Source organism: Sorex araneus, chromosome 5 (assembly GCF_027595985.1).
Source record: "Sorex araneus isolate mSorAra2 chromosome 5, mSorAra2.pri, whole genome shotgun sequence".
Lineage (NCBI taxonomy): Eukaryota > Metazoa > Chordata > Mammalia > Eulipotyphla > Soricidae > Sorex > Sorex araneus.
In genome coordinates, this window is record NC_073306.1 from 12020206 (window position 1) to 12046368 (window position 26163).

Genomic DNA, 26163 nt, shown 5'->3' on the forward strand with positions numbered 1-26163 from the left:
GGGAAGGATATTCACCCAATACCCATCAGATGGGCTGGAGCGATAGCACAGTGGTTGGGCTTTCACCTTTCATGAGGCCAACCGGTGTTCGATTCCTCCGCCCCTCTCGGAGAGCCCGGCAAGCTACTGAGAGTATGGAGCCCGCACGGCAGAGCCTGGCAAGCTACCCATGGCGTGTTGGATATGCCAAAAACAGTAACAATAAGTGTCTCAATGAGAGACGTTACTGGTGCCCACTCGAACAAATCGATGAAAAATGGGATGACAGTGACAGAGTGACCCATCAGATAAAGGGTTGATATCAAGGGTATATAAGGTACTGGTTGAACTCTACAAGAAGAAAACATTCAACCCCATCAGAAAATGAGGCGAAGAAATGAAGAGAAACTTTCCCAAAGAAGAGAATGGCCAAAAGGCACATGAAAAAGTGCTCTACATCACTAATCAGCAGGGAGATGCAGATCAATACAACCATGAAATACCACCTCACACCACAGAGACTGGCACACATCCAAAAGAACAAAAGCAACCACTGTTGGAGAGGATGTGGGGAGAAAGAGACCGTACTACACTGCTGCCAACTGGTTCAGCCCTTTTGGAAAACAGTATGGTCGCTTCTCAAAAAATTAGAAATTAAGCTCCCATTTGACCCAGCAATACCACTTCTGGGAATATACCCTGGAGAAGCAAAAATGTATAGTCAAAATGACATCTGCACTTATATGTTCATCACAGCACTGTTTATAATAGCCAGAATCTGGAAAAAACCCGAGTGCCCTAGAACAGATGACTGGTTGAAGAAACTTTGGTACATCTATACAATGGAATACTATGCAGCTGTTAGAAAAAATGAAGTCATGAAATTTGCATATAAGTGGATCAACATGGAAAGTATCATGCTAAGTGAAATGAGCCAGAAAGAGAGGGACAGACATAGAAAGATTGTACTCATCTGTGGAATATAAAATAGCAGAGTAGGAGACTAACACCCAAGAATAGTAGAAATAAGTACCAGACGGTTGACTCCATGGCTTGGAAGCTGGCCTCACATGCTGGGGGAAAAGGCAGCTCAGATAGAGAAGGGAACACGAAGTAAAATGTGGTTGGAGGCCATGCGCGGGAAGGGAGATGCGTGCTGAAAGTAGACTAGAGACTGAACGCAATGGCCACTCAATACCCCTACTGCAAACCACAACACCCAATTGGAGAGAGAGAACAAAAGGGAATGTCCTGCCACAGAGGTGGGGTGGGGTGGGGGGAGATGGGATTGGGGGTGGGAGGGAATGGGCACTGGTGGAGGGATGGGTTCTCGAACATTGTATGAGGGAAACACAAGCACTAAAATGTGTAAATCTGTAACTGTACCCTCACGCTGATTCACTAATTAAAAAATAAATAGATTTTTAAAAATATGCTTTGAAAAAGAGGAAAGAGAACAATCACTGCTGGCGTGGATGTGGGAAGAAAGGGACCTTCATTCCTTGCTGCTGGGAATGCCAACTGGTCCAGACTTTTTGGAAAACAATATGGACATTCCTCAAAAATCTAGAAATTGAGGTGCCATTTGACACAGCAATATCACTTCTGGGAACTTATCCTGGGGGTCCAAAATCACACAGCAGAAACACCATCTGCACTTCTCTGTTCATTGCAGCACTGTTCCACAATAGCCAGAATCTGGAAACAATCTGAGTGCCTGAGAACAGACAGTTGGATAAAGAAATTATGGCACATCTACACAATGGAATACTACACAGCTGTTAGGAGAAATTAGGTCATGAAATTTGCCTATAAATGGATAGACTTGGAGAGTATCATGCTGAGTGAAACGAGTCCGATGGAGAGGGACAGATATAGAAGGACTGCATTTATTTGTGAGATATAACAAAAAAAAGTATGAAACTAATATCCAAGGCCAGAAAAGTGGGCCTGGAGGACTGGTCAGTGGTTGGTCAATGGTGTGGGAGATGGAGGATAGTTAATATTAAAAGAGGACTCATTGTGACAATACTCTTTGGAAATGATCACTCTGGACAAGAACTGAGTGTTGAAGGCAGGTAAAGAGACATGCATGATAACCTTCCAGCATCTGTATCACAAGCCATAATGCCTAAAATGAGAGAGAGAGAAATAGAGAGAGAAAGAGAGAGAGAGAGAGGAGAGGTGCCCTCTACAGAGGCAGGCTGGGATGGTGGATGACTTAAACGGGTGAGAGGGAAACGGGGCACAATGGTGCTGGAAAATTGCACTGGTGGAAGGATGGGTGCTGGAACATTGTATGACTGAAATGCAACCATGAACAATTTTTAATGCTCTATCTCACAGCAATTCAATATAAATAAATAAATAAATAGAAGGGGAGAAAAGGTGACTTGAAGGAGAGAAAACTATAGATTTCCCTGATGTAAAAATTCTAAATAAAAGGTTAACCAACCAAGTGAACTACAGATAAAAGGATAATATTACACCATTTATCTACTTACACTATGGAATTTATCCTAGCAATGTGAGATTGTTTTAATAACTCCCAGTTTTATGGAAAAAAAAAAGGAGGCATTTTTGTGGTATCAATGAGCCAGTAAAGAAAAAAATTACTCTCCTTGCAAGAGACAGTGAAAAATCAATCAAGGAAATTGAACTTCCTTTTCTGAGGGAAAAAAAATATTGTGACTCTTCTTAACAGAAGAATGGGCATCTTTGAAAAAAATCTACCCCTAATGTTCCACTGAACAAAATGACTCATGTCTTCCCTCCTGATGTTCAGAAGCAAGACAAAAGAGTATTTGTTTATACCATCTCTTTTCAGTATTGTACTAGGAATGCTGACCTGCACACTCCCCTCCTAAAGCAAGAAAAAGAAATAAACATATTTAGATTCTCAAGGAACAAAGAGGGTTGGAGGGATGGTACAGGAGTGAAGGCACTTGCCTCACAGGCACCAACTCTCGGCACTACGTGATTCCTGAGCACTTCCAGGCACGGCCCAACTTCTCCTCTATATTTATTTATTTATTTTGCCTTTTGAGTTACACCTGGCCATGCACAGTGGTTACTCCTGGCTCTGCACTCAGGAATTACTCTTGGCGGTGCTCAGGGGACCATTATGGAATGCTGGGAATCGAACCCAGGTCGGCCCCGTGCAAGGCAAACGCCCTACCCGCTGTGCTATCACTCCAGCCCCACTCTCTTCTATTTTTAATTTTTTTAATTAAAAAAAGAGGAACATGCAGCATAGCTATATTTATCTGCAGACAGTATAAATGTCTATGTGGAAAATCTGTCCGAATCTATAAGTGAGGTTAGTGATGTTTCAAAATCAATACCAGATCAATAATGCAGAAATCAATTGCATTGATTGATGTCACACCAACGAAGAACTAAAAATGTAAAAATAACACTCTTTCAATCACCACCCCCACAAAAAAAGACCAAATAGAAAATAATGGACAGGCTAACTACATGGTGATAAGTTATGTAACTGCAAATAATTTATCTGATAAAGGATTCGTAGCAAGAATACATAAAAAATGCTCAAGGTTTAGTAATGGGGTTGTGTATGAGTGTACAAGAAACCAACCCTACACAAAGTGGGTAAAAATTAGACATCAGAGAAAACAAAAGGATGGCAAATTGGGACACTAAAACATGGTCATCGTCATAGGCTTTAGGGAAATGCAAATGAAAACAATGAGCTATGACCACCACATGTACTTGAGAATGATGAGCAGTTGTACCATTTTTTGTTGCTGTATCACTATATCACTGTCAGCCTGTTGCTCATCCAAAAAAAAAAAAGCAAAAAAAAAAACCCAAACAAACAAATCTCTCTTGGGCTGGAGAGATAATACAGCAGGTAGGGCATTTGCTTTGCATGTAGCCGACCCAAGGTCTATCCTCGGCATCTTGTATGCTCCCCTCCCCACCACCATTCAGAATAAGGAGTGATTTCCAAGTGCAGTCAGGAATAATGCCTAAGCACTTACAGGTGTATCTTTCCTCCCACTCCCTAGTTAAAGAAGCTTAAAAAATAATAAGTCTCTCAGAAGATAAGGCAATACACACTTAAAAGAGAGAAAAGTGATCTATAATGTTGAAAATTAGTCTAGAGGCCCAGTGAGCTAGCCCAGAACTTCGCCATATTCTGAATAAAGTGGAATTTTTAGTAGTCACAGTGAATTTTCAATCCCAGGGTATAAGAAAAAGGCATATTTGACTGGCAATGTGTGTGTGAGAGAGAGAGAGAGAGAAAGAGAGAGAGAAAGAGAGAGAGATTATAAAACAAATTAAACAACCACTCATCAACTGTCAGGAAACTGGGAATGTTAGTGTCTTGGGAGGGAGGATGCAGGGTCCAAGGAGGAGACATATCTGAGATGAGGGGTCACCAGTGGAGCTGTAGAGTGGGCAGGATGGTGAAAAGAGGATGAAAAGAAACATAGGAATGAGGAGATGGTGGGTGAGGGTCCAAGTAAAAACCAGAGAAAGCCTGGAAGATGGAGGACTTCTTACTCCGGGGATATGGTAGAAACCAGACCAGACTGTAGTTCAGGCAGATGGATAGCTCCCCATGCTCAGCCCCAGAGCTACTGGGTGCTCCCCACTACCCTCCTAGGTGCTCCCCACTCCCCTCCTAGGAGCTCCCCTATCCCTCCTGGATGCTCCCTGCTATGTTTCTGGGGTGCTTCCTGTTTCCCTCCTGGGTGCTTCCCGCTATCTCTCCTGCATGCTCCCAGCTATCCCTCCTGGTTGCTCCCCGCTATCCCTCCTGGGTGCTCCCAGCTACCCGGGCCTCTCCCTGACTCGTGTCCCGCCAAAAGAAACCATCAAGCCCCCCCACCTTGGCTAAGTTAAGGTGAAACGGTGAAGCCGAGCTCCAAAGCATCCGAGCTGCGCACGCAATCCCAGAGGATCGTACTTGTATTTGTTAAGCTGTGCTTGGCGAGGAGAGGCGGAGGCCAGCCTGGGCCCCCCGCCCCGGCTCCTGGAGGGGCCGCCGGCCGGCCGGGCGCAGCCTGGACCCCTAATCCTCTTCTAGCGCGGCTTCGTCCAGCGTCTCCGCCCAGCTCAGCAAATGATCCACTTCCTCCGACGGCAGGTCCCCCTCGTCAATGCGCCAGAGAGGCCTCTGTGACTGCGCGCGCGAGTCGCTGCTCTCGGTGGGCACACTGAGGTCTGCGGTGGGGGGCAGGAAAAAGAAATTCAGAAGACCTGGGGGTCGAGGCATGCCCAGGATCATCTGAGAGCTGCCAGCAACCTCTCCGGCCTTCTAGACCTCACGTCCGCTGTACATTAAACCTTGGAGCAAGCCGTTGAGTCCATTTGCTTGCTTTTTGGGTTTTGGTTGGGGGGCCACACCCGCCTGTGCTCAGGGCTTCCTCCTGGTCCTGAGCTCAGGGATCACTCCTGGCCGGACTATGGGGACCACCTGGGGGTGATGGAAACTGGGTAGAGGTAAGCCGGTGCCCTACCCGCTATACTATTTTCTCCAGTCCCGAAGCAACTCTATTAGGAACGGCTTTGTAAATTGTTTGTCTCAATAAATAGACCTTAAAGAAGAAAAAGAACAAAAGGATGCTCCAGCCTTCCATACTGAGCCTGCGCAGAGGGTATGGGCACAGGAGCTCCCCTGGAGGCAGTATGTGGTATTGCCACAGTTTTGCCTGATGTTGGCAATGGACAGACCCAGAAAAGGAGATTTATTTATTCACAGGTTATTTATTATGTATTAGCAGATATATCCTTCCTAATGGGATGTTTAAAATGACAAAAAATGAGTAGATTTTTTTGGTGTCTTATGCGCATGAAGAGAATGAAAATCCTCTAACTCATTGTAAAAAAATATAACTTCGAATTGTCTATTAGCCTATTCATCACAGTAAGCGACAAAGTATTTAGCATTTTGGTTCTCTTTTCAAGTTCTTAAATGGGCAATCAATGATAAAGTTATAGCAGCCTTGAAAAGAAGATACAAGATAAGGTCTCACCTATTTACATTTATTTTAGTTGAATATTTAAATTAATGACTAAGACCAGTATTCTTGTGCGTGGTTTAGAATGTGGGTGAGAGCTTACTCCTATTTTAGGGATTGCTTCAGGCAGCGCTCTGGGACCATATTTTGTACCCAGGATCAAATCAGGATTGTTGGCATGACAGGTAAGGGCCGACACCCCTTGCCTGTGACATTCCAGTACTTTTTTTTTTTTTTTTTTTTTTGCTTTTTGGGTTACACCCGGAGATGCACAGGGGTTACTCCTGGCTCTGCACTCAGGAATTACTACTGGTGGTGCTCAGGGGACCATATGTGATGCTGGGAATCGAACCCGGGTCGGTTGCGTGCAAGGCAAATGCACTACCCACTGTGCTATCGCTCCAGCCCCATCCAGTAATTTTTTTTTAAAAGCAGGAAAAAAAGGACTACTCAATTTACCTGGGCTTGATTGGAGTCCATTTTTTTTAACTTGATAATCAGGTTTTTGAGATTTTTTTTCTCTGTTATATTGACACAAAGCAGTAAAAAACCTAGAAGAAGAAATAAGCTCATTGCCTAATGAACCCTGGCACTATTACCTTTGAGGAAAAAAGGAGGACAAACAAATTCCAATGAAACAGACAAGTAGAGCAACAGCTATCAACATGGTGCCATTTTGAGTTTGACAAAAGGGCTTTTCCAATCTGTGTTTCCCCACAGAACTATCATTTAAAAATCAAACAGATTGGGTGGGAATGTGGGAGAGACACCAATATTTTCCATATTTATTATCAATATTATATTTCAATAGCACTGTAGCACAGTTGTCATCAATTTGCTCATCGATTTGCTCAAGTGGGCACCAGTAACGTCTCCATTGTGAGACTTGTTACTGTTTTTGGCATATTGAATACGCCACGGGTAGCTTGCCAGGCTCTGCCGTGCGGGTGGGATACTCTTGGTAGCATGCCCGGCTCTCTGTGAGGGACGTTGGAATTGAATCCAGGTTGGCCACATGCAAGGCAAACACCCTACCCACCATGCTATCACTCCAGTCCATTATATTTCAACATAATATTTCAATATTAAGATAATATTAGTTGATTTAATCATGAGGGATAGAATAATATGAAATCATTTGGCTGAGCAACGTATCTGTCCTTAGGGGCGGCTCTAAACAGCTCATCACACACACAGGTAATCTGTCATGATGTAAAATAACGGGAAATTTATTCTTTCCTAGTTTCCAAGGCGAAAGTCTGGCAGAGCAAGGCCATGCTCCATGGGCGGCTGCAGGGAAGAATTCTTCCTCGTCTTCTTTTCTAATTTCTGCTCACTCTGACCCATCCCTAGGGTTCCTGGGCTAGTCATTGTCACATCATCAAATCTCTGTCTCTGTTATTACGCGGCTTCATTCCAGGGTGCATCTGAATCCTTTCTTCTTCTTAGAAGGACTTGCCTTAAGCAATGCAGGCTCATCTTGGCTGATTATATCTGTTAAGAGCCTATCTCAAAATAAGGTCATATTCTGGGATTCAAGATGATTTTGTTTATTGAGAAAAGATGATGTCCAAGGGTATTATTGTTTTTTTGGTTTAGTTCTTATTTTTGTTTTAGAATTTGGGTCACACCCAGCAGTGCTCAGGGCTTACTCCTGGCTCGGTACTCAAGGATCACTCCTGGGGTGTTTGGAGACCATATATGATGCCACAAATTCAACCCTAGTTGGCTGCTTCCAAGGCAAGTGGATGCCTTACCTGTTATACTCTCTCTCTGGCTCTGGTATTCATGTTGTCTTAAGAGTATTCTTATGAGGGGCTGGATCGATAGCACAGTGGGGAGGGCATTTGCCTTGCACATGGCCAACCCGGTTCAATTCCCAGCATCCCATATGGTCCCCCTAGCACTGCCAGGAGTAATTCCTGAGTGCATGAGTCTGGAGTAACACATGTGTACCGCTGGGTGTGGCCCAAAAAGCCCCCCAACCCCAAAAGGAGAATTTGTAAGAATACCACCTTACAGCACCCAACCCACCACCAGAGTGATAACCTTCCTTTCCACCATTGTCTGAGTCCCTTCCTGTTCTCCCCGCTTCCCTCAGAAACCTCCCTTAGCCTCAGATGTATAGGCAGAAACTTGGGGTTTGTTTTTCTTGGCTACTGTCTATTTTTCCAGGCACTCTTTTGGCCCTGGCCCCCAAACTCCTCTCTTTGCGGAGAGATGAAAAGAGAAGAGCCTCCACCTTGTGCTAACAGGAAAGTAGGTGCCCCCAGATTCTGAACTACATGCAAAACTCCCGGGAAACGCTGGGGTTACACTCTGGGAGAGGAAAGAAAGGAATAAACTCCATCCCGAAAAGACAATAATAAAAATGAGGGGACTTGGTGCTGGGTTTTGGCACCAAAACAAAACAAAGCAACAACAACAAAACAGAAATGAAGGACTTCAGGAAGCAGGTCGACAATTGGGTGGGTTAATCCCGAAAGAAAAGAGGAAAGTTCAGGGGAACGTGGGAGAGAGACGTGATGGCTGTTTACTCAAACTCAAAGGATGACGCCACAGGGGAGGAGAGCCTTTGGGGTCGCTTTCAAGAAGAAATACTTTCTCCTCTGCGGCAACAGCCCCCTTGAATCATGCCGTCTGCTCCGTGCAAAGCCACCACTGTATGCTCAGAGTCTGAGCCAAAGCCGGATGTGGTAGACAAAGGCAGGCACCTGACGTGGGTGAAGCTCTGCCACTTACCTAGCCCATGACTTTGGGGCCGGAGAGAAAGGCCAGAGGGAAATCTGCTTGCTCTGCGCGTGACCAACTTCGGGGTGACCCCCAGAACCGCAAGCTCCCCCTGAGCACCAAGTGTATCACTTGATTTGGTTGCACTTGGCACTGCTCACAGGCTACTCCCAGCTTGGTGCTCAGGGGGTTGTTCCCAGAGGTGCTTGAGGGAACCATACAGTGCGTGGGGATTGAACTGAGTCGGGCATGCGAAGCCCACAAGATTACCTCTCTCAGCTACTTCCCCAGCCCAAGGTGTGTGACTTCAGAGAATGTAAAACCTCTTCTCAGTTCACCTTCTTCATCGCCTTTCTTTCTTTTTTGGGGTGGAATGGGTGGTTGAGAGCCTTTCCAAGGCAGAGTCCTGCTGTCACTCAGCCTGGCTGTGCAGACTTGAGGGTCAGTGCTCAGGCTGGCCACACCTGTTGGTGCTAGGGACCCCCAGCACTCCATCTGGCGTTGCTTGGAGGGGGACGAGCGTGCAGCACTGGGGGTCCAACTCTGGACCTAGCGTTCACTCCAGTCCTTTGAGCTCACTCCCCAGGCCCCATCCTCCTTCTCAGTACAACGGAGATGCTTTCTCATTTTCTAGATGACCTAGCACAAAGGTCAAAGCACTAGAAGGTGTTCAGTAAAAATTTTTGATGTGAATAAAAGACATTTGGAGTGGGTGAGCAAGCCAGAAATGAGAGGACAGAGCCATTTGAATAGGACTTGGGATACCAGGATTCCCGCCTCTACACTTACACGTGCAGAGAGAAGCTCTAAGCAGAGCCAAAGAACACTTTTTTTTTGTGTTTGCATCTTTTTTTTTTAAATTTTATTGAATCACTGTGAGATAGTTACAAGCTTTCATGTTTGGGTTATGATCTCACAATGATCAAACACCCATCCCTCCAGCAGTGCACATTCCCCACCACCAATATCCCTGGTATACTCCCCTTTCCCACACCCTCCCCCTGCCTCCATAGCAGACAATATTCCACATACTCTCTCTCTACTTTTGGGCATTGTGGCTTGCAACACAGACACTGAGAGGTCATCATGTTTGGTCCATTATCTACTTTCGGCACACATATCCCATCCCGACTGGTTCCTCCAGCCATCATTTTCTTAGTGATCCCTTCTCTATTCCATCTGTCAAAGGACACTTTTGAGGGAACTTTCCCCTTGGTCTCTCTCTGATTTTCTCTCTGACTTTGAGTTACTTTTAGCATATGGTACAAAAGAGTGGTCTGGTTTCATTCTTTTACATGTGGCTCTCCAGTTTTCTTTCTTTTTCCTTCAAAATAAAGAGTGTTTGATGTTTTTTGTTCATTCGAATGTCCCCTTGGTGAAAGATTTTTGTCAAAAAGAGCAGCGTCAGCAACTCCTTTTCTCTTGGCTCCTCTCTGCTGTCTTCCTTAAGTCACCTCTTTCACCAAGCTCAGCCTCACCCATGGAGGAGTCACTAGCTTCGCCCTTCTCTGAAGAATTAGTGCAGAGTCTTTCAAAACTGTCTCTGAAGACAAGACATGATTATTATCATCATGAGATCTGAGGAATAAGATAAAATTTAATGCAATATATATTCCAGTTGAAAATGTATAGATGTAAATGAGAATAGGCATTTTTTGGTATTTTATTTCATTACGTGGTTTTAATTTTCTTATTTGCACAAGTCAAAATCATGGAGTAATCACTAATTGGCCCTTACTGATTTATTTTCTGATCATTCTATTTGCCAGTTCCTAAAGTTTTGTTCGAATAAGCAATATAAAATAAGGTGATGTGCCAAAGGGGGCAGGTTGGGTTTGGGAGGGAAACTGGGGATACTGGTTGAGGGAATTTCACACTGGTGGTGTTGGAACTCTAAATGCTTGAAACAACTGTATAATAAACAACCTTATAAATGATGGTGCTTTTAATAAAAAATTAAAAAACTGCCTATGGTAATAATACCCGTCTCATCTCATCTATATCTTTTGAGATGTACAGGTTTAAATATGTGCCACCTGTGCTTAATGAATCATCAATGGGTGACCCATTTCTCCTGACTCTAACAGGTATAACCTGTTTCTCCTTTTCCATATAGGAGCTCAGGATGAAATTCGAACGTTTAATGGCCACTGATCACAAAGGCTTTCCTCCGCTTTACAGTCTGTTTCTTTTATTTTCACACCTAACTTAAGTTTAACAGTCTATTCTTGTCCTTTCCTTCTCTCCCCTGCAAGAAAAGATTCTAGAGTGATTTTGGTAACATTTGGGCCCCATGCTCATTTTTTGAGTAGCAATTACAGGTTTGAACAGCTCACTCTTCTCATGATCTGTCTTGAAATTCTTTTGAGCTCATTTTGTGTTTCTTGACGTGAGTTTTGATCACCAAGCTTCACTGGATGCGTGACAGCCTTGAGAAACTTCTGTTGCTTTTGCTCATTTCTTCTTTAAATTGACTGTTTGTCTTCAGTGAGGTCTTTCTGCTCCAACTTTTTTTGCTGGCCATGGTCTGAGCCTATCTGGAGGACCCATTGCACAGACAGGTACTGAGCAGCGACACCCCAGTAGGGGATCTGGCACTGCACAATTCTTGCATGGCTCCGTATTTGCGTATTTCTTCAAGTTTATTTCATTGTATTTTGCATGGAGCCAACTCAGGTTCAATCCTCAGTACCACAAATGGTCCCCTGAGTCCTTCCAGGAGACCCAGTTTTCTTAATTCTGTTGCTTGAGGAAATTATCTCAAATTATATGATTTTTCTCATGGCCATGTTTTTTAAAATGTTCCTTTTAGGGGCTATTTCCGATCTTCCTGCTGGCATTAGTTCTTCCTTTAACCACAAGATGGCATTCCTGGCTTAATCTTTGCAGCAGGGGAAAAAAAGACTTCCTTTGCTGCTTCAAAACACATTAAATACACAGTTAGGCAAACCTATAGAAACACAGTATAAACTGGGGACACTGGTGCTGGGAAATGTCCAATGGTGGAGGGATGGGTGTTGGAACACTGTATGACTGAAACCTGATCATGAACAGCTTTTTAAAGGTCTAGCTCACAGTGATTCAATAATATAATCTTTTTTTAAAAAAAAATATAAAACAAAGTTTAACTTCAACAACTTTGAAAAGAAGTCACAAAATTAATGTAAAACATTTTCTATATAACCCTCTAATAATATAGAAAGCATGGGAAGCAACAATGCAAAAGGAACATTGATTTTGAGTTAAATTACATCTTCACAAAAGTCACCTTCTGCAGGAACTATTGCAAAGTATACAAAGTCCTTAATTTATAAAACACAAGCACAACTAGATACAGTGTACATTTTATAAACATAAGAAAGTTTTGAGGGAACAGGGAAATAGGGCTGGAAGGCATGATTTATATGTGCGAGCCCTAGGTTCTAAACTGAGCACCACATGCTTTCCTAAGCAAACCAGGTTGGACCCCAAGCACTGGTACTGGAGTAGCCCTTCAGCACCATTCGGTGTATCACAGAAACAAACAAACAAACAAACAAACAACAACAACAACAAAACAAAATAGCAAGTTTGGGAACCACAAATGATCATTAAGAGTCAATGCAATCTTGTCAAAGAACCACAATATGCTCCCTGGTTTCAAACTAGATACAAAGTGATAGTAAACAAAACAGTATGGTACTGGCCTAGAAACATGTACACCGCTCAATGATACAAACTAGAGGCCCCAGAAATAATTGCATCATATAGGGCCAATAAATTTACAACCAGAGAACAAAGATAATTTACTCAATCAGTAGTATTAAGAAAACTGAAGAGCCATATGTAAAAATAAAACCGGGGGGAATACTATTTTATACCATATGATAAAAGTAACTCAAAAGGAATGAAAGATTCAGATGAAAACTCAAACAAACCTATGCAACTTCTATAAGAAAACCTAGGTGATAAGTTTTTCGTGTTGATCCTGGTAATAAACTTTTGGAGGTGATACCTAAAGTAAAAGCAATAGACATTTGTGACCCAAAACAAAAAATAAAGTATAATGTCAGCTAAGATCCTTTTATTTTCTTATTAAAATCACTGTATCACTGTAAAAAAAAAAAAAAAGCAATAGACACACAGTTAAACAAGTGGAACTACATGGAACCAAAAGGCTACTGAAGAGTGAAGGATTTCATTAACCAAATGGAAGTGAAACCATCCAAATGGGACAGAAGATGCCCAATGTCCCTGGTGGTCATCAGGCAGCTGCCAATCCCATCAGCAATGAGTACCACCTTGTGCTTGTTAGAATGTTGTTATCCCAAAGACAATAAGTCAGACAGAAAGACAAAAACAGCAGGTGGTGGCAAAAAGTGCACCATGGGACTATAAATTGGTGCAGTCATTAGAGAAACAGTAATTCTATTTCTGGGTATTTTCCTGAAAAGACAGACACAGACATGAAAAGGCACATTCAATTCACCCCATGCTCCCTGTGGCGTTATTCACAGTAGTCAAGATAGGAACAACCCTGGAATTTCATAGACGAGTAAACAGACAAGGAGAATGAGATACACACACAGGAAAAGTCTCGGCCATACAAGAGAGTCAGATCTTGCCATTTGTGACGACATGGATGAATCTTGAGGACATTATGCTAAATGGAAGAAGTCAGACAGAGAAAGACAAACACTTGATGGTCTCATCAATTTGTGGAGTCTAATACAGAACAGAGCTAGCACAATGGAACCAAGCCTCAGGTCCAGGAAACAGACTGATGGTCACCAGAGGCAGAGGATGGAGGTGGACAATGGATGGAGGTCATCAGACGTACCCAGTTCCGGTTAGAGAACATAAAGAGATAAGGGCTGGCATCTGACTCTATTATAGTTAACAAGACTGTATTGCATAGTTGAGAGGTGCTAAGAGAGTAAGTTAAAAAAAATTTTTTTTGGTTTGTGGGCCACATCTGGCAGTGCTGGCTCTGCACTCAGGAGTCGCTCCTGGTGGTGCTGCGGGAACAAGATGGGATGTTGGGTATTGAACCCAAGTTGGCCGCATGTAAGGGAGATGCCTAAGAAAATAAATCTTAAGGTTCTCATCACACACACACATTAGTGCAATTATGTAAATGAAGAATGTTAACTAAATTTATTATGGTGGTCATTTCTCAATTGACACAACTGCCAAATCACATGTTTAGAAAAGAGGGGCTGGAGCAATAACACAGCAGGTAGGGTGTTTGCCTTGCACGCGGCTGACCCGAGTTCGATTCCCAGCATCCCATATGGTCCCTTGAGCACCGCCAGGGGCAATTCCTGAGTGCAGAGCCAGGAGTAATCCCTGTGCATTGCCAGGTGTGACCCAAAAAGAAAAAAATAAAAAAGAATGTCTAAGAGAGAAAAGCGTTTGCTAAATCACATTATTTTCTGAGTGAAAAAAGAAGGAAATTAACATTAGAATGTGGGATTGACCCCAAATACAGAAAAACAACCCCAAAATAAAAACCCTCAGCTTTTAAAAGGCAGAAAACAATTTAGTCTTAGTTTTCCAAAGCCAAGTGGGTTTATTGATTACTTTGGGAAAGTTGGCTAATCACTTTTTGCTCATGATTTTCTCATTAGTACACCGCAGAAAATGGCCAACTTTATTCCACCCCCTCCCCCTAAATTTCTGTAGACAGCCTTAGGGGTGGACACCCCATTTAAAGATGAAGGCAGGGACTTTTTTTTTATTAGTGAATCACTGTGGGTACAGTTACATACTTAAGAAGCTTTCGTGCTTGCCTTTCAGTCATATAATGATCGAGTGCCCATCCCTCCACCAGTGCCCATTCTCCACCACCAATGATCCCAGTATCCCTCCCACCACTCCCACCCCACCCCACCTCTGGGGCAGGGCATTCCCTTTTGTTCTCTCTCTCCTTTTGGGTGTTTTAGTTTGCAATAGAGTCATTGAGTGGCCATTGTGCTTGATCTGTAGTCTACATTCGGCACAACCCGCGGGTCCTCCAAACATCCTTTACTTGGTGTTCCCTTCTCTATCTGAGCTGGAAGGAAAGGACTTTGACCAGAACAAGAAACAAGAATAAGAGTGTAGGAAGGTTTTTGGGGATTTGGAAGGAGGCTGATGGGAACCAGGGTGAGCGACTCTCAGATGTGCAGCCCCCTCCCCCACAGAGGAGCCAGTGATCATCCTGGGAGGCAGGCGGGATGCCCAGGACACAGGCACAACTCCCATGCCTCCTGTGTATGGAGAAGAGCAACACTCACTTTCAAAACTATTTAGAAACCACCAGAATTGATACCTTTTATGGAAACTTTTTCTGACTGCCCAAGCTTAGAGTACTCAGATCTCTCTGTGATGCAAAACTGACCATTTCGCTATGGAGTCTGGTGAAAACCATTCTTTATGGCCTCAAGCCCAAACAAGAGCTCGCCCAGCTCACTTATCTTGTGCCTTTCACTATTTCTCCAGGAAAACCAAAAAAGTCATTTCTGATTAGATTCTCCATTCAAATTCTATGTGTTGCTTATAATGACAGTAGGTTCCTATTCGTACAAATAAAAAAAACCATGAAAAGTCAAGAATTTCCATAAATGGTTCTGCCAATTATAGCCCCCGTGTTTAATCGCTATTCTTTGACCATGTCCTTCAGATTCTCCAAAGACAACCATAATCTCTACACTAGGATGATCCTTAAGAAAAGTCAACACCCACGTTTTATTGTTCCTAAAATAAACTGCCTTTAACTTTTGATCCTTAACTTACGATGAGGGAGACAGAAAAGGTGTGCTTCAACTAGTATTACCGGCATGCCCACTGGGTGCCAGATGCTAAGCCAAGAGCAGGGAAACCCAGGAAGGCCTGTGGCCCCTCCCACTTGCAGGGCTGAGGTGCCACAGAGTTCTGGGAGTCGGGCAGAGAGTATGCACAGGGCAACCAAGTCTGTGGGTCCCTTTCCACTGAGTGGAGGAGCCAGAACTTGGGACTAAAATCAACATGGCCAGAACCAGTGCTGTATTCTGTGTGTTAGCCTGGGACAAAACTTACAGCTCTGACAAGTTTCTAATTGAGACCACTTTAACCCTAAAAATAAGGGGACAGGAGTTCCCTTTCCTCAAGAACTCATGGTTTTTGAATGCCCATATCCCAAGAGTACATGGATGCACGTGTGTGTATGTGGTCATTCAAGAGATGAACCTGTGTAACACAGGGGATGTTTTCTCCATGTAACAGCTAAAGAAACCAACTGAGAGCACCTGAGAATCTCTGTAAAGCTCTGTCTCTAAAGGCCCATGTCCTTCCCCTAAGTCACCTCCGAAGAAAGATTTTCCATCTCAGAAGTGAAGGAGGGGCAACAGACAGGAAAACACAACAGCAAACTGTATGAGTCATTCCTTCATGCAGCCCTTACACCGTGTGTATACTTCCCAAGCACTGGCTCATTTACTCTCCGCCACCTCCTTGGTGGTACTCCTTGGTGGTAAGGACAATGATCACTGCTGTTTGGCATTTGGGTGAGGGGGCGGAAAAATACAACAACAAAGAAGTCAGGTAACTTGTCCAAGGTCCTGAGTTGGGACTGGCAGGGATTGGCAGATTCAAATCCCTGGAATCTGACTTCAAGGCCCTGTTCCTCAACATTCCACATTCCACCTTTTAACTCACCCCCAAACCCCGACTATGTCTACAAAGGGCCCTTCAGGCTGAAGGCATAGCAATTGTAGGGAGCTCTTATGTCGTCTCCAATAATAGTGAGTAAAAGCGAATTTGGTGAGGCTTAAGAATCTGTCTTGATTGATGAGTGGATGGAAGAAGAGTAGAAGGGGGTGGGAGGCAGGAGAGATGGCTCTTTGTTTAAGCACGATGCAGATGAAAGGGTCTCTGTGCTCATTTTCTGTCTGGTGTGTGTGTGTGTGTGTGTGCACGTGTGTATGTTTTAAATATGAAATCTGAGTGCAATAAAAGTATTTTTGAATTTAAAAAGAGGCACGCGAAAAGGTATTATATTATATACACATATAGAGCTGATAGTTACTTATTTGTATAGATCTCCAAACAATTCCTAGTTGAGTCCATGAATGGACTCCTAGGCTATACCTTGATATAGGTATAGGACTCCTAGGCTGTATTTTGATAAACACAAGACTTTTAATAATTAATATCTTAGGACACATATTCCACTACTCTTTAAATTTCTGCATACTTAAATATTTGCCACTATGAAAGTACGAAGATAAAGATTTTACCTTTAAAAAAACACCATTTAGGGGGCTGGAGTGATAGCACAGCGGGTAGGGTGTTTGCCTTGCACGCGGCCGACCCGGGTTTGATTCCCAGAATCCCATATGGTCCCCTGAGCACCGCCAGTGGTAATTCCTTAGTGCAGAGCCAGGGGTGACCCCTGTGCATTGCTGGGTGTGACCCAAAAAGCAAAATAAACAAAAACAAAAAACATTTAAATAGTATTTTTGACAAATTGACTCAAAAATTGAAAAGAATCCATTATCACCGGATCTACAGATACTCTCCACAGCCACCAGATGGCATAAAGTGTGAGGTTCATTCTGACAAGGCTACCACACACATGGCAATCTGACCTATGCCTTCAAAACAATGTATTTAGAAGAATGTTCTAGCACTCAAGCAACTCACAATTATCTCAACCATATGTAGAAGTGAATGGATAAGTTGAAAGTGACAGGCACCTATTTTTTCTAAATTTGGGGAGCTAGGACACTGACATTGCCTAGTGAACCAAAGATCAAACAAATAAAACCGTTCTGTTGAAGGAAATAAAGAAGGAATTCCTGTCAAAGCATTATTAACCTTATATCCTAAGTAAATTTCTCTAACTCCAAATGAAACTTGAAACATGCCTTCAAAAAAAAAAAAAAAACAAAAAACCCGAACATGCACATAACTCCTGCAAATTATACTTAATGAAAACTTTTCTACTGCCAATGGTTTATTATGAAAACAGAAAGTATACAAAGCGACAATATTTCTCCACATTGGCTTTGAGCTGAACTGTGGCTGAAGCAAAAAAAAAAAAAAAAAAAGGAAGAATCTCTAACTTGAAGACCCAACCTAAATAATCAATCATGTTACTATACAAATCAAATTTAAGAACCTCAATTTCTATGCACACTTACAATGAGGCAGACTGCTTTTTAGTAATCCTGTATTTCCATCTAGATGACAGAAAACATAGCTAAGAGGTAAAAAAAAAGAGAGAGATTTAAAATTTTTAAATTTTCCCTCATTTTGTGAAATCCTTTTGTTTAGCCGCTCAGTAGGAAATAAAACAATGAAAGAAATATGCTGGAAGAAAGATGACCTGCGGGCATCTGGTCAACCAGATTGAGCCCAGTCACAATCTTTGCTCTCACACAATTAGGTAGCAAAAAATTCCCTTAGGATTCAAGAGACCAAAAATGAGGTTGAAGTCCTTTCGTGAATGTGGTTCTCTGTATGAGTCAGGGATCTTTAAGGATGTTGTATTCATTTGTTTGATGTTTTACCATATACTTCTTGGGTTGAATATATGGGACTGAGAAAATCTGTGAAAAAGGAAAAAAAAAGAAAAAGGAAAAGACCTTTGAAATGATGAGAAAGATAGAACAATGGCAGGAGATACATGAGGAAAGTTGCCTGTTGATGGCTTTGATTTAAGTCATTTCAAAGTTGATAGGGACCATGGGTGTGAGTTTCAAAGGAAAAGGCGCAGGCATATAGGACATGAGCATTCAGTGGCCGGTCCACAGCAGCGGACAGACGGATGAAGGACTAGGGGAACTGAGAGACAGGGACTCGGGCTAGTCAGCTGTCAGTTTATTTCTGTCTCCTCCCTGGAGTCATCCAATCTCTCTCCTTTTGGTACAATCATAGCTGTAGTCTTGATCATAATCCCACTCATCATAGTTCTATCATCCTTGTCTCCTCTTAGACCTCAAGGTCTTCTACCTTGGGGCTGGAGAGATAGCACAACGGATAGGGCATTTGCCTTGCACGTGACTGACTCGGGTCCAATTCCTATCGATTCCCAGCATCTCATATGGTCCCCTGAGCACCACTAGGAGTGGTTCCTGAATGCAGAGCCAGGAGTAACCCCTGTGCATTGCCAGGTGTGACCCCCCCAAAAAAAAAAGGTCTTCTACCTCATTAAATTTCTTCCTCATCTCGTCGTAGTCTCATAGTCCCCTACTTCCAGTCATCGTAGCCATCTAGTCCTCCTTCTAGAACTCCAAGTCCCAAAGTCTCAGTTCTCATCCTCCTAGTCGTCAACTTTCCAGTCCCCTCTTACCCCCTCTTAGGTAGAGTGCGCTTTCCCCCGGAGATCTCTCCGGCCCGCGGAGAGACAACAGTGGAAAGCGCTCCTAATTGGGTGGGTTCTGTGAGCGGTTCCGACCTGAAATAAGTTTAGTGAGGTTAGTACACAGGGGGCCCAAGACGACACACACCGATCAAGGGCAACTTTATTAACTGCCACGCTGGTTTTATACTTTTCTTAGCAGGGGGTTGGTACATAAGTTGTCAATCATCAGGGAAGTGTCTTCTCAGACCAAATAAGGAAAGGTTCGGGGTGTATTAGGTGGGCTTACAACATTCTTCAAGAGTAGATTGAGAAATAGTGGGGAGAGGAAGGCAAGGGTTTATCTGGCAGGAGCATCTGGCAGGAGGAATGCACAAGATAGAGGAAGGTATTCTACTTAATGGGGGGCTTAATGGCGTCTCTTAGTTAACTGCCCTGGGCTACTTTTACCTCTTGAGTTTGGCTATTTCCTTTGTCACAAGGGCACCTGTGCCTCAGGCAAGCAAAGCTGGTAATGGAATTTTCCGGTTTGTCCAGGGTAAAGGTTTCGGGGTCCTCTTTCGTTCAGGGTCCTGAGCAGTCCCCAACAGTAGAGCACAGTTATATAGAAATCATGAAGGGAGGGGATACACAAAGGTGGGGCTGAACATTATCATAATAGGTGTTCGACCGGGCACAGACCCTCCATGATAGGGTCCTACTCTGCCAGCTGCCCAACAACCTTCGGGCGCACTCCATCAACCTCAAGGAGATCAACCCAGGTGCTGCCCTGAGACGCAGGTAGGTGCGTGTTTGTCAGTGTGCAGATCGTTACAACATGCCAGTCGACCAAAAGCTTACATTAGGTAGACTGGGAACACCTGTAAAGGGGATTAGAGGCCGCCCCCAAAGCCTCCGTCCCTCTCAGAGAGCCCTGGAAGCTACTGAGAGGATATACCAAAAAAGGTAACAATGATGGTCCTCACTCCCCTGATCCTGAAAGAGCCCCCAATATGCCATAAGGCTACCCTAGCACGTGACAGGGATGAATGGAGACATTACTGATGCCCGCTCGAGCAAATCGATGAACAACGGGAGATACAGTGATACAGTGATGGAATTGGGTGTGCCTCAGGGGCACTGTTGTGAGAGTGGTTCCATAAACCTAAGCTCCCTGTGGGAGGAGCAAGGACAAGCAAATGTTATCCAACAAACAGGGATAGGAATAAGAGGTAATGCGGACAGTGTGCTGAGATTCCTGTATGGAAATTTGTGCGGCGGCAGCATCTTAGTTATCGAAAATGTAGCAAACACTTGTCCCACCTAGGTCCATAGGAAAGGAAATACTGTGACTTCTTATTCCTATCAGTACTTGTAGACAAGTGCATACGTTGTTATTTCCAAGGGTCGGTGGGGTTTATTACTTGTTTACACATAGTAAAAGGAATTCAGTTGCATAGTAGAAAATAGACTGCTGGATATTTCAAGCAAGGAGTAAATATATTTTATCTTGGGGCCACATCCGGTGGTGCTCAGGCCTTACTCCCAGCTCTGTGCTTAGGGTTCATTCCTGGCAGAGCTCAGGGAACCATAAGTGACGCTCAAGATCAAACCTGTCTGGGACTCATACAAGGTAAGCACCCTACCCACTGTACTATAACTCCAGTACCAGAATCATATATTTCAGACGCTTAATTTTACTTACTTCAAAGTCCACTCCTTAGAATGTTCTTGTTCTGCTGCCTTCCACTTATAATACATTCCAATAAAATTTGGATCCTCAAGCACTGAAATGAGAGTATTTTTTAAAGGATATATATGTCTATATATATTTTTAATAGTTCAAAGCTGAAAATAATTTACTTCTTATTAGGTTGATAAGTAACAATAATGTACACCACTTAGATCAAGTTGTAGTTTCAAGACCATTTAGTTTTAAGTCATTGAAAAAATTGCACAATTTTGCTTGCATACTTGCTCTTTCACTCGCTTCCATGCTCACTTGCTTGAGCTTGGGGCCTCACCCGGCTGTATCACTCTGTGAAGGCAGTGAGTTGGAGTCCTCCAGCACTGGAGAAGTTCTGAGACTTTGATTCTAGCCCGGGTGCAAGACTTTATCATCAGCTGCCTCTTCTGCCCCAGGAATTTGGTGTACCACTATTTGAAGACTTTTTTCTTTCTGATCACAACTAGCATATAATTAAAAGAAATTAGATGTAAGCCTTGGATGTGCTGCTGGCCATTTTGACTTTGGGGAGTTTAGCTGGATGAGATCCAATATTGTACTCCACTGCTGGAGGACTACCGGGTCACAAACTTCACAGAAAGGGATGAATCACATACAAGGTCAGCGGTGAAGGCAGACACAACAACCGGATGAAACATTTTGGTGTATGATTTAGGTAAGTGCCTGCAATAATGGGGCAGTAATACACTAACTAGGATTGGCAATGAAGGAGGGAGGATAGGTTTGGGAGCAAGACAGTGAATTCCTTTTGGGACAGTGTGTGTGTGTGTGTGTGTGTGTACGCACGCACATGCCCGTGTGTGCCACACCTGGCTGTGGTCAGGGCTTATTTCTGGCTCTATGCTCAGGGATCAGGATCACTCCTGGCAATATCAGAGAACCATATGGGGTGCCAGGGATCGAACCTGGATCAGTTGTGTGCAAGGCAAGTGCTTTACTCGCTGTATTCAATCACCACAGCCCCTTAAGGACATCTTAAGTCTTGAGATGCCTATAACACCTGTAGGTGAGCTGCCCAATGCACTGCTGTAAACTTGCTTGCGGAGGGGCTGGAGGGATAGCACAGCAGGTAGGGCGTTTGCCTTGTGCGCGGCCGACCCGGGTTTGATTCCCAGCATCCCATATGGTTCCCTGAGCACCGCCAGGAGTAATTCCTGAGTGCAGAGCCAGGAGTAACCCCTCAGAATCGCCAGGTGTGACCCAAAAAGAAAAAAAAAAACTTGTATTCGGAGTGAACAAAGAGGATCTGGTTAGAGATGAGGAATTAGGAATAGCTGGCAGGAAGGCTAATAACCAAAGCTGGGATAATGTCTCCTAGCGAATGGGTGAGCCTCCAATGTGGCATCATTGGGAAGGACAAGTAAAGAGAGGCTTCTAAAATCTCAGGGCTCGACGAATGGAAATATCACTGAGACTGCTCGAGAAATTCGACGATCAATGGGATGATGATGATGATGATGATGATGAGAGAATGGGTGAAGAGAACTTAATGGAGTTCTACAGGAAAAGGCCAAGGAATGTTTAGGAAGGAGGGTGGGGGTTGTGATGTTGGAAGCACAGAACACAAGAGCACAATTTCTATGAGACCAAGTGGCACACGGTCTGTCACTGGTGACTTCATCAGGCTTGCTAAGGTCCAGTCACACTTCATCAGTGTATGCAGATGGGAGGATTACTTTGATCCAGACCATCAAACAGTACTTTAGAGATTTGATTAAGTAGGACAAGAAAATGGTCCAGCTCTCCCAGTCTGTCTTTTTGATTCTTGATGTATTGATAGTGATAGTTGATTCCCACCTCCTCCACCCACCCAGGTTCGCAGGTTTCTTGGACATTTTACTATTCAGTACTTTCTCTGGCTTTGAGAATTGTGATCAGAATCTAAATGGTCCCTTCCTCTATGAAGGTTTCTTTCTGGGACGAGGGAGTAAAGTAAACACCCTTAAGTCTGAGGATTCCATCTTCTATTGCATCAAATACCAATCTAACCTTCTAGCTTTTATTTTTCTCATCAGACTTCAGTCCAGGACTACATGCAAAAGAGAGTCTAACTAAATAAAGAGTTGTCAAATGATCAGTATATAGAGTCAGTGGAGAAGTTTCGTGTAAACTGATCTTTGAAAGCAAGACAAGCTGAAAAAATAGCTAAGACACTACAGCAAAAGTATCATTCATAGAACAAGTCAGATCAACTTACATGGGGTTCTGTGACGGTCATTCACTTTGGATGTGGCTATTGTACACCATGTCTTGTAGTAATCATGAAATGAGATTCGTTTAGTTAATCTGAAAACAGAAATTTAAATCAGACAATGAGTAGTTTGCAAATTTTATTTTTAAAACTTTTACAAACGGATGAAAATTTTTACAAATTGATGAAAAACAGCCTGGGACTCCGTGCCAGCCTGTTTTCGCTCAGGGCACCCCAGAGGGGGGCGGGTGAGAACCCTCCCCACCCCAAGGGACCCAGCCCCGGCAGCCGACCCCCACTACCCAACCACAGTCACGCTCCAGGCCGCTTTCCACACGCTCGGGTTACGCCTCATGCCTGAAAGTCCCATGGAACCCAGATAATGCAGAACTTTGTGACCTTGGACTCTGGACTCAATGGGACCCAGAAGCAGACACATTATAAGACACTTCCTACCCATTTTCCATAATTTCCACACCATATTTAATGGAGTTCAGACAGTAGGCAATAAATTATAGACAGTATACATATATATACAGTATATGTAGGTATATGTTTATACATGTATATGTGTGTGTGTATATACATATACACACCTCTCAGAGAGCCCGGCAAGCCACCGAGAGTATCCTGCCTACACGGGCAGAGTCTGGCAAGCTACCCGTGGCATATTCGATATGACAAAAACAGTAACGATAGGTCTCTTTCCCCTGACACTGAAAGATCCTCCAATTGTTGGGAAAGACGAGTAAGGAGAGGTCTCAGGACTGGGAGGAATAGAGCCGGATGTTACTGATGCCCACTCGAGTAAATCGACGAACAATGGGATGACAGTGATACAGTGATGAAAAGTCCAGGCACACCAGTTTTAGGGCTGAGAACTCTGGGGTCTACTGGGAGTGGGGGTGGGCAGCCTCCCCCATCCCTGCACTTCAGAAGCTCGGCAGCCACCATTGGTCCAGTTCTACTGATCCTGTAATACTGGAATTACGGCCATGTATAGCCCAGAAAGAGCACATGTAATTAGATAGACAAGTATCGGAGAAGCCAACTAAACTCAGTAAATAGAAAACAGTAACACAGAAGATTCAACAAGGAACAAAGGCTTAGCAAACTCCCAGACAAGGTTTTAATGACCCCAGGGTATGATATAACGGTTTTCACAAATTTTCTTTTACTGAACCATTTTTTTTTTATAATTCCACTTACCATTTTGGTGTAACAAGTAATATAAAATAAATTTTGTGATGTTAATGGGGAAGACTTCAGGGCTGAGTGGGAAACTGGGGACAGTTGTGGAGGGAAGGTCACTCTGGCACTGAGAGGGTGTTGGAACATTGACTGCCCCACCAACTGTATTATGGACAACTTTGTAAGCCACAGTGTTTATTTTATTTTATTTTATTTTTTTTTAATAATAATTTTATTGAATCACCATGTGGAGGGTTACATAGTTCTCAGGATTATGTCGGTTATACAATTCTCAAACACCCTTCCCTTCACCAGTGCCCATCCTCCATCACCAACCCCCCCAGTATACCTGCCGCCCCCTCCCACCTCCCCAGTCCCCACCCTTGTACATGATAAGTTCCACTTCGTTTATGCCTTATCTCGATTACATTCCATGTTTCAACACACAACTCACTACCGTTGTTGGGGTTTCCCCCAAAAAAGGAAAGCAGTCCTATTGCCAAGGAGGCATTTGATAGTTCTCCACTGCTAAGAATATAGAGATATTAAGTCCCGCTGTTTGTTACATAACTTTTCTTTTTCCCCCTTGCCCCGCGCCACCGAGTTCACGCCTGTTTGGTAATCGCCACGCTGCCTGACAAGGGAAAAAAAAACCGAAAAGGATGGTTATTTCCCGTCATCAGCAGGCGTGGGGCTCTGGCTTAGTTGATAGACTAGTCGAGTGTCTGCAAGCAGTTTCTGGAACCAAAGGGCTTGCGCTGGTATCGGCTCCGGCTCGAGATTTCACCAGCGTCTCACTGTTCCATGTACATAATTTTTCCCCTTATATCCCATTCCTACGCCACCAGGTCTGTTTGCTTAATGGACATCACACTATGTTTGACACCACGCCGCGTTTCTTCCCGAGAAAGAAGGATATTTCTTCTCAGCTGGTGTGGGGATATAGCTTAGTTCAGTCTAGAGAGATGGCTACCACTTTGATTGCCTTCAATATTTCAGCAACAGACTTACTATTCTTGTTAGGATCTCCCACAAAAGTCTGACCCATTAAAAAGGGACATATTACATATTGCTGATGCTAAGATGACATTAGGTTGCGCGGCCGCGGCAGCGGCCGCGCGGTTTTGGGTTTCTGTATAAAGTCCAGGGAAAGTACAACCAGAAATAACATCACTACAAACTTTTACCCTTTTATGGTGCTCATAAGATGGAGAAGCCTAGAGAGAGGCTCGGCTTCTCCATTTTGCGCTCAGGAAAACCGCAGATCCTGCGCTGTGCTCAGGGGGGAGGTGTGGAGAGAGAGAGAGGTTAAAAGAATTGGGGGATGCCCGGCTCCCACTGTTTCAGCGCACCGTGGGGTCTCTGGTCCCATGCCGGAATTAGTTCAGTGGGCTGTTTGGAGTCCAAGGGCGCTTCCTTGGGCTCTTCCATCATGCTCGCTCCGCAGCAGGGTCCAAAGGGCAAGCCACAGTGTTTAAACGCACTGTAGCACTGTTGTCCCATTGTTCATCGATTTGCTCAAGTGGGCACCAGTAATGTCTCCATTGTGAGACTTGTTACTGTTTTTGGCATATCCAATACGCCACAGGTAGCTTGCCAGGCTCTGTCATGGGGGCGGGATATTCTTGGTAGTTTGCTGGTCTCTCATAGAGGGATGTAGGAATCAAACCCGGGTCAGCCATGTACAAGGCAAATACCCTACCCGCTGTGCTATCTACTCCAGTCCACAGTGTTTAAATAAAGTAAAAAAAAAAGGAGAGAGAGATACTGGAACTTTATGAAATCTACTAAAATAAGGAAAATTCTCTTTTATCAGAGTGGACTGTTTCATATAGCATGATCTAAGACACTAGATTTATACATTCTAACATTCATAATTTGGGGGTATACACCCAGAAGTGCTCAGGGCTTACTCCTGGCTCTGTGCTCAAGGATCACTCAGGGGACCATATTGGATGTTGGGGATTGAACTGGGTCTGCTGCAAGCAAGGCAAGTGCCCAGCCCTACCCACTCCAGCCTCTATAATATTCTATCTAACATACTAATTTGCAG

At 43.8% G+C, this 26163-nt stretch overlaps 1 protein-coding gene across 1 annotated transcript in view; it reads right to left on the bottom strand.

The window, feature by feature from the left end:
- Positions 1 to 5020: 5020 nt before the first annotated feature.
- UBE2U (ubiquitin conjugating enzyme E2 U) overlaps positions 5021 to 26163 on the bottom strand; it is a 50029-nt gene continuing 28886 nt past the window's right edge. The window contains exons 7-10 of the mRNA XM_055138283.1: positions 22926 to 23014; positions 20687 to 20768; positions 5591 to 5595; positions 5021 to 5172 (exon numbers count right to left, since the gene is read on the bottom strand). Coding sequence (XP_054994258.1) covers positions 5021 to 5172; positions 5591 to 5595; positions 20687 to 20768; positions 22926 to 23014 — 328 coding nt within the window. The remainder of the gene's footprint in view (positions 5173 to 5590; positions 5596 to 20686; positions 20769 to 22925; positions 23015 to 26163) is intronic.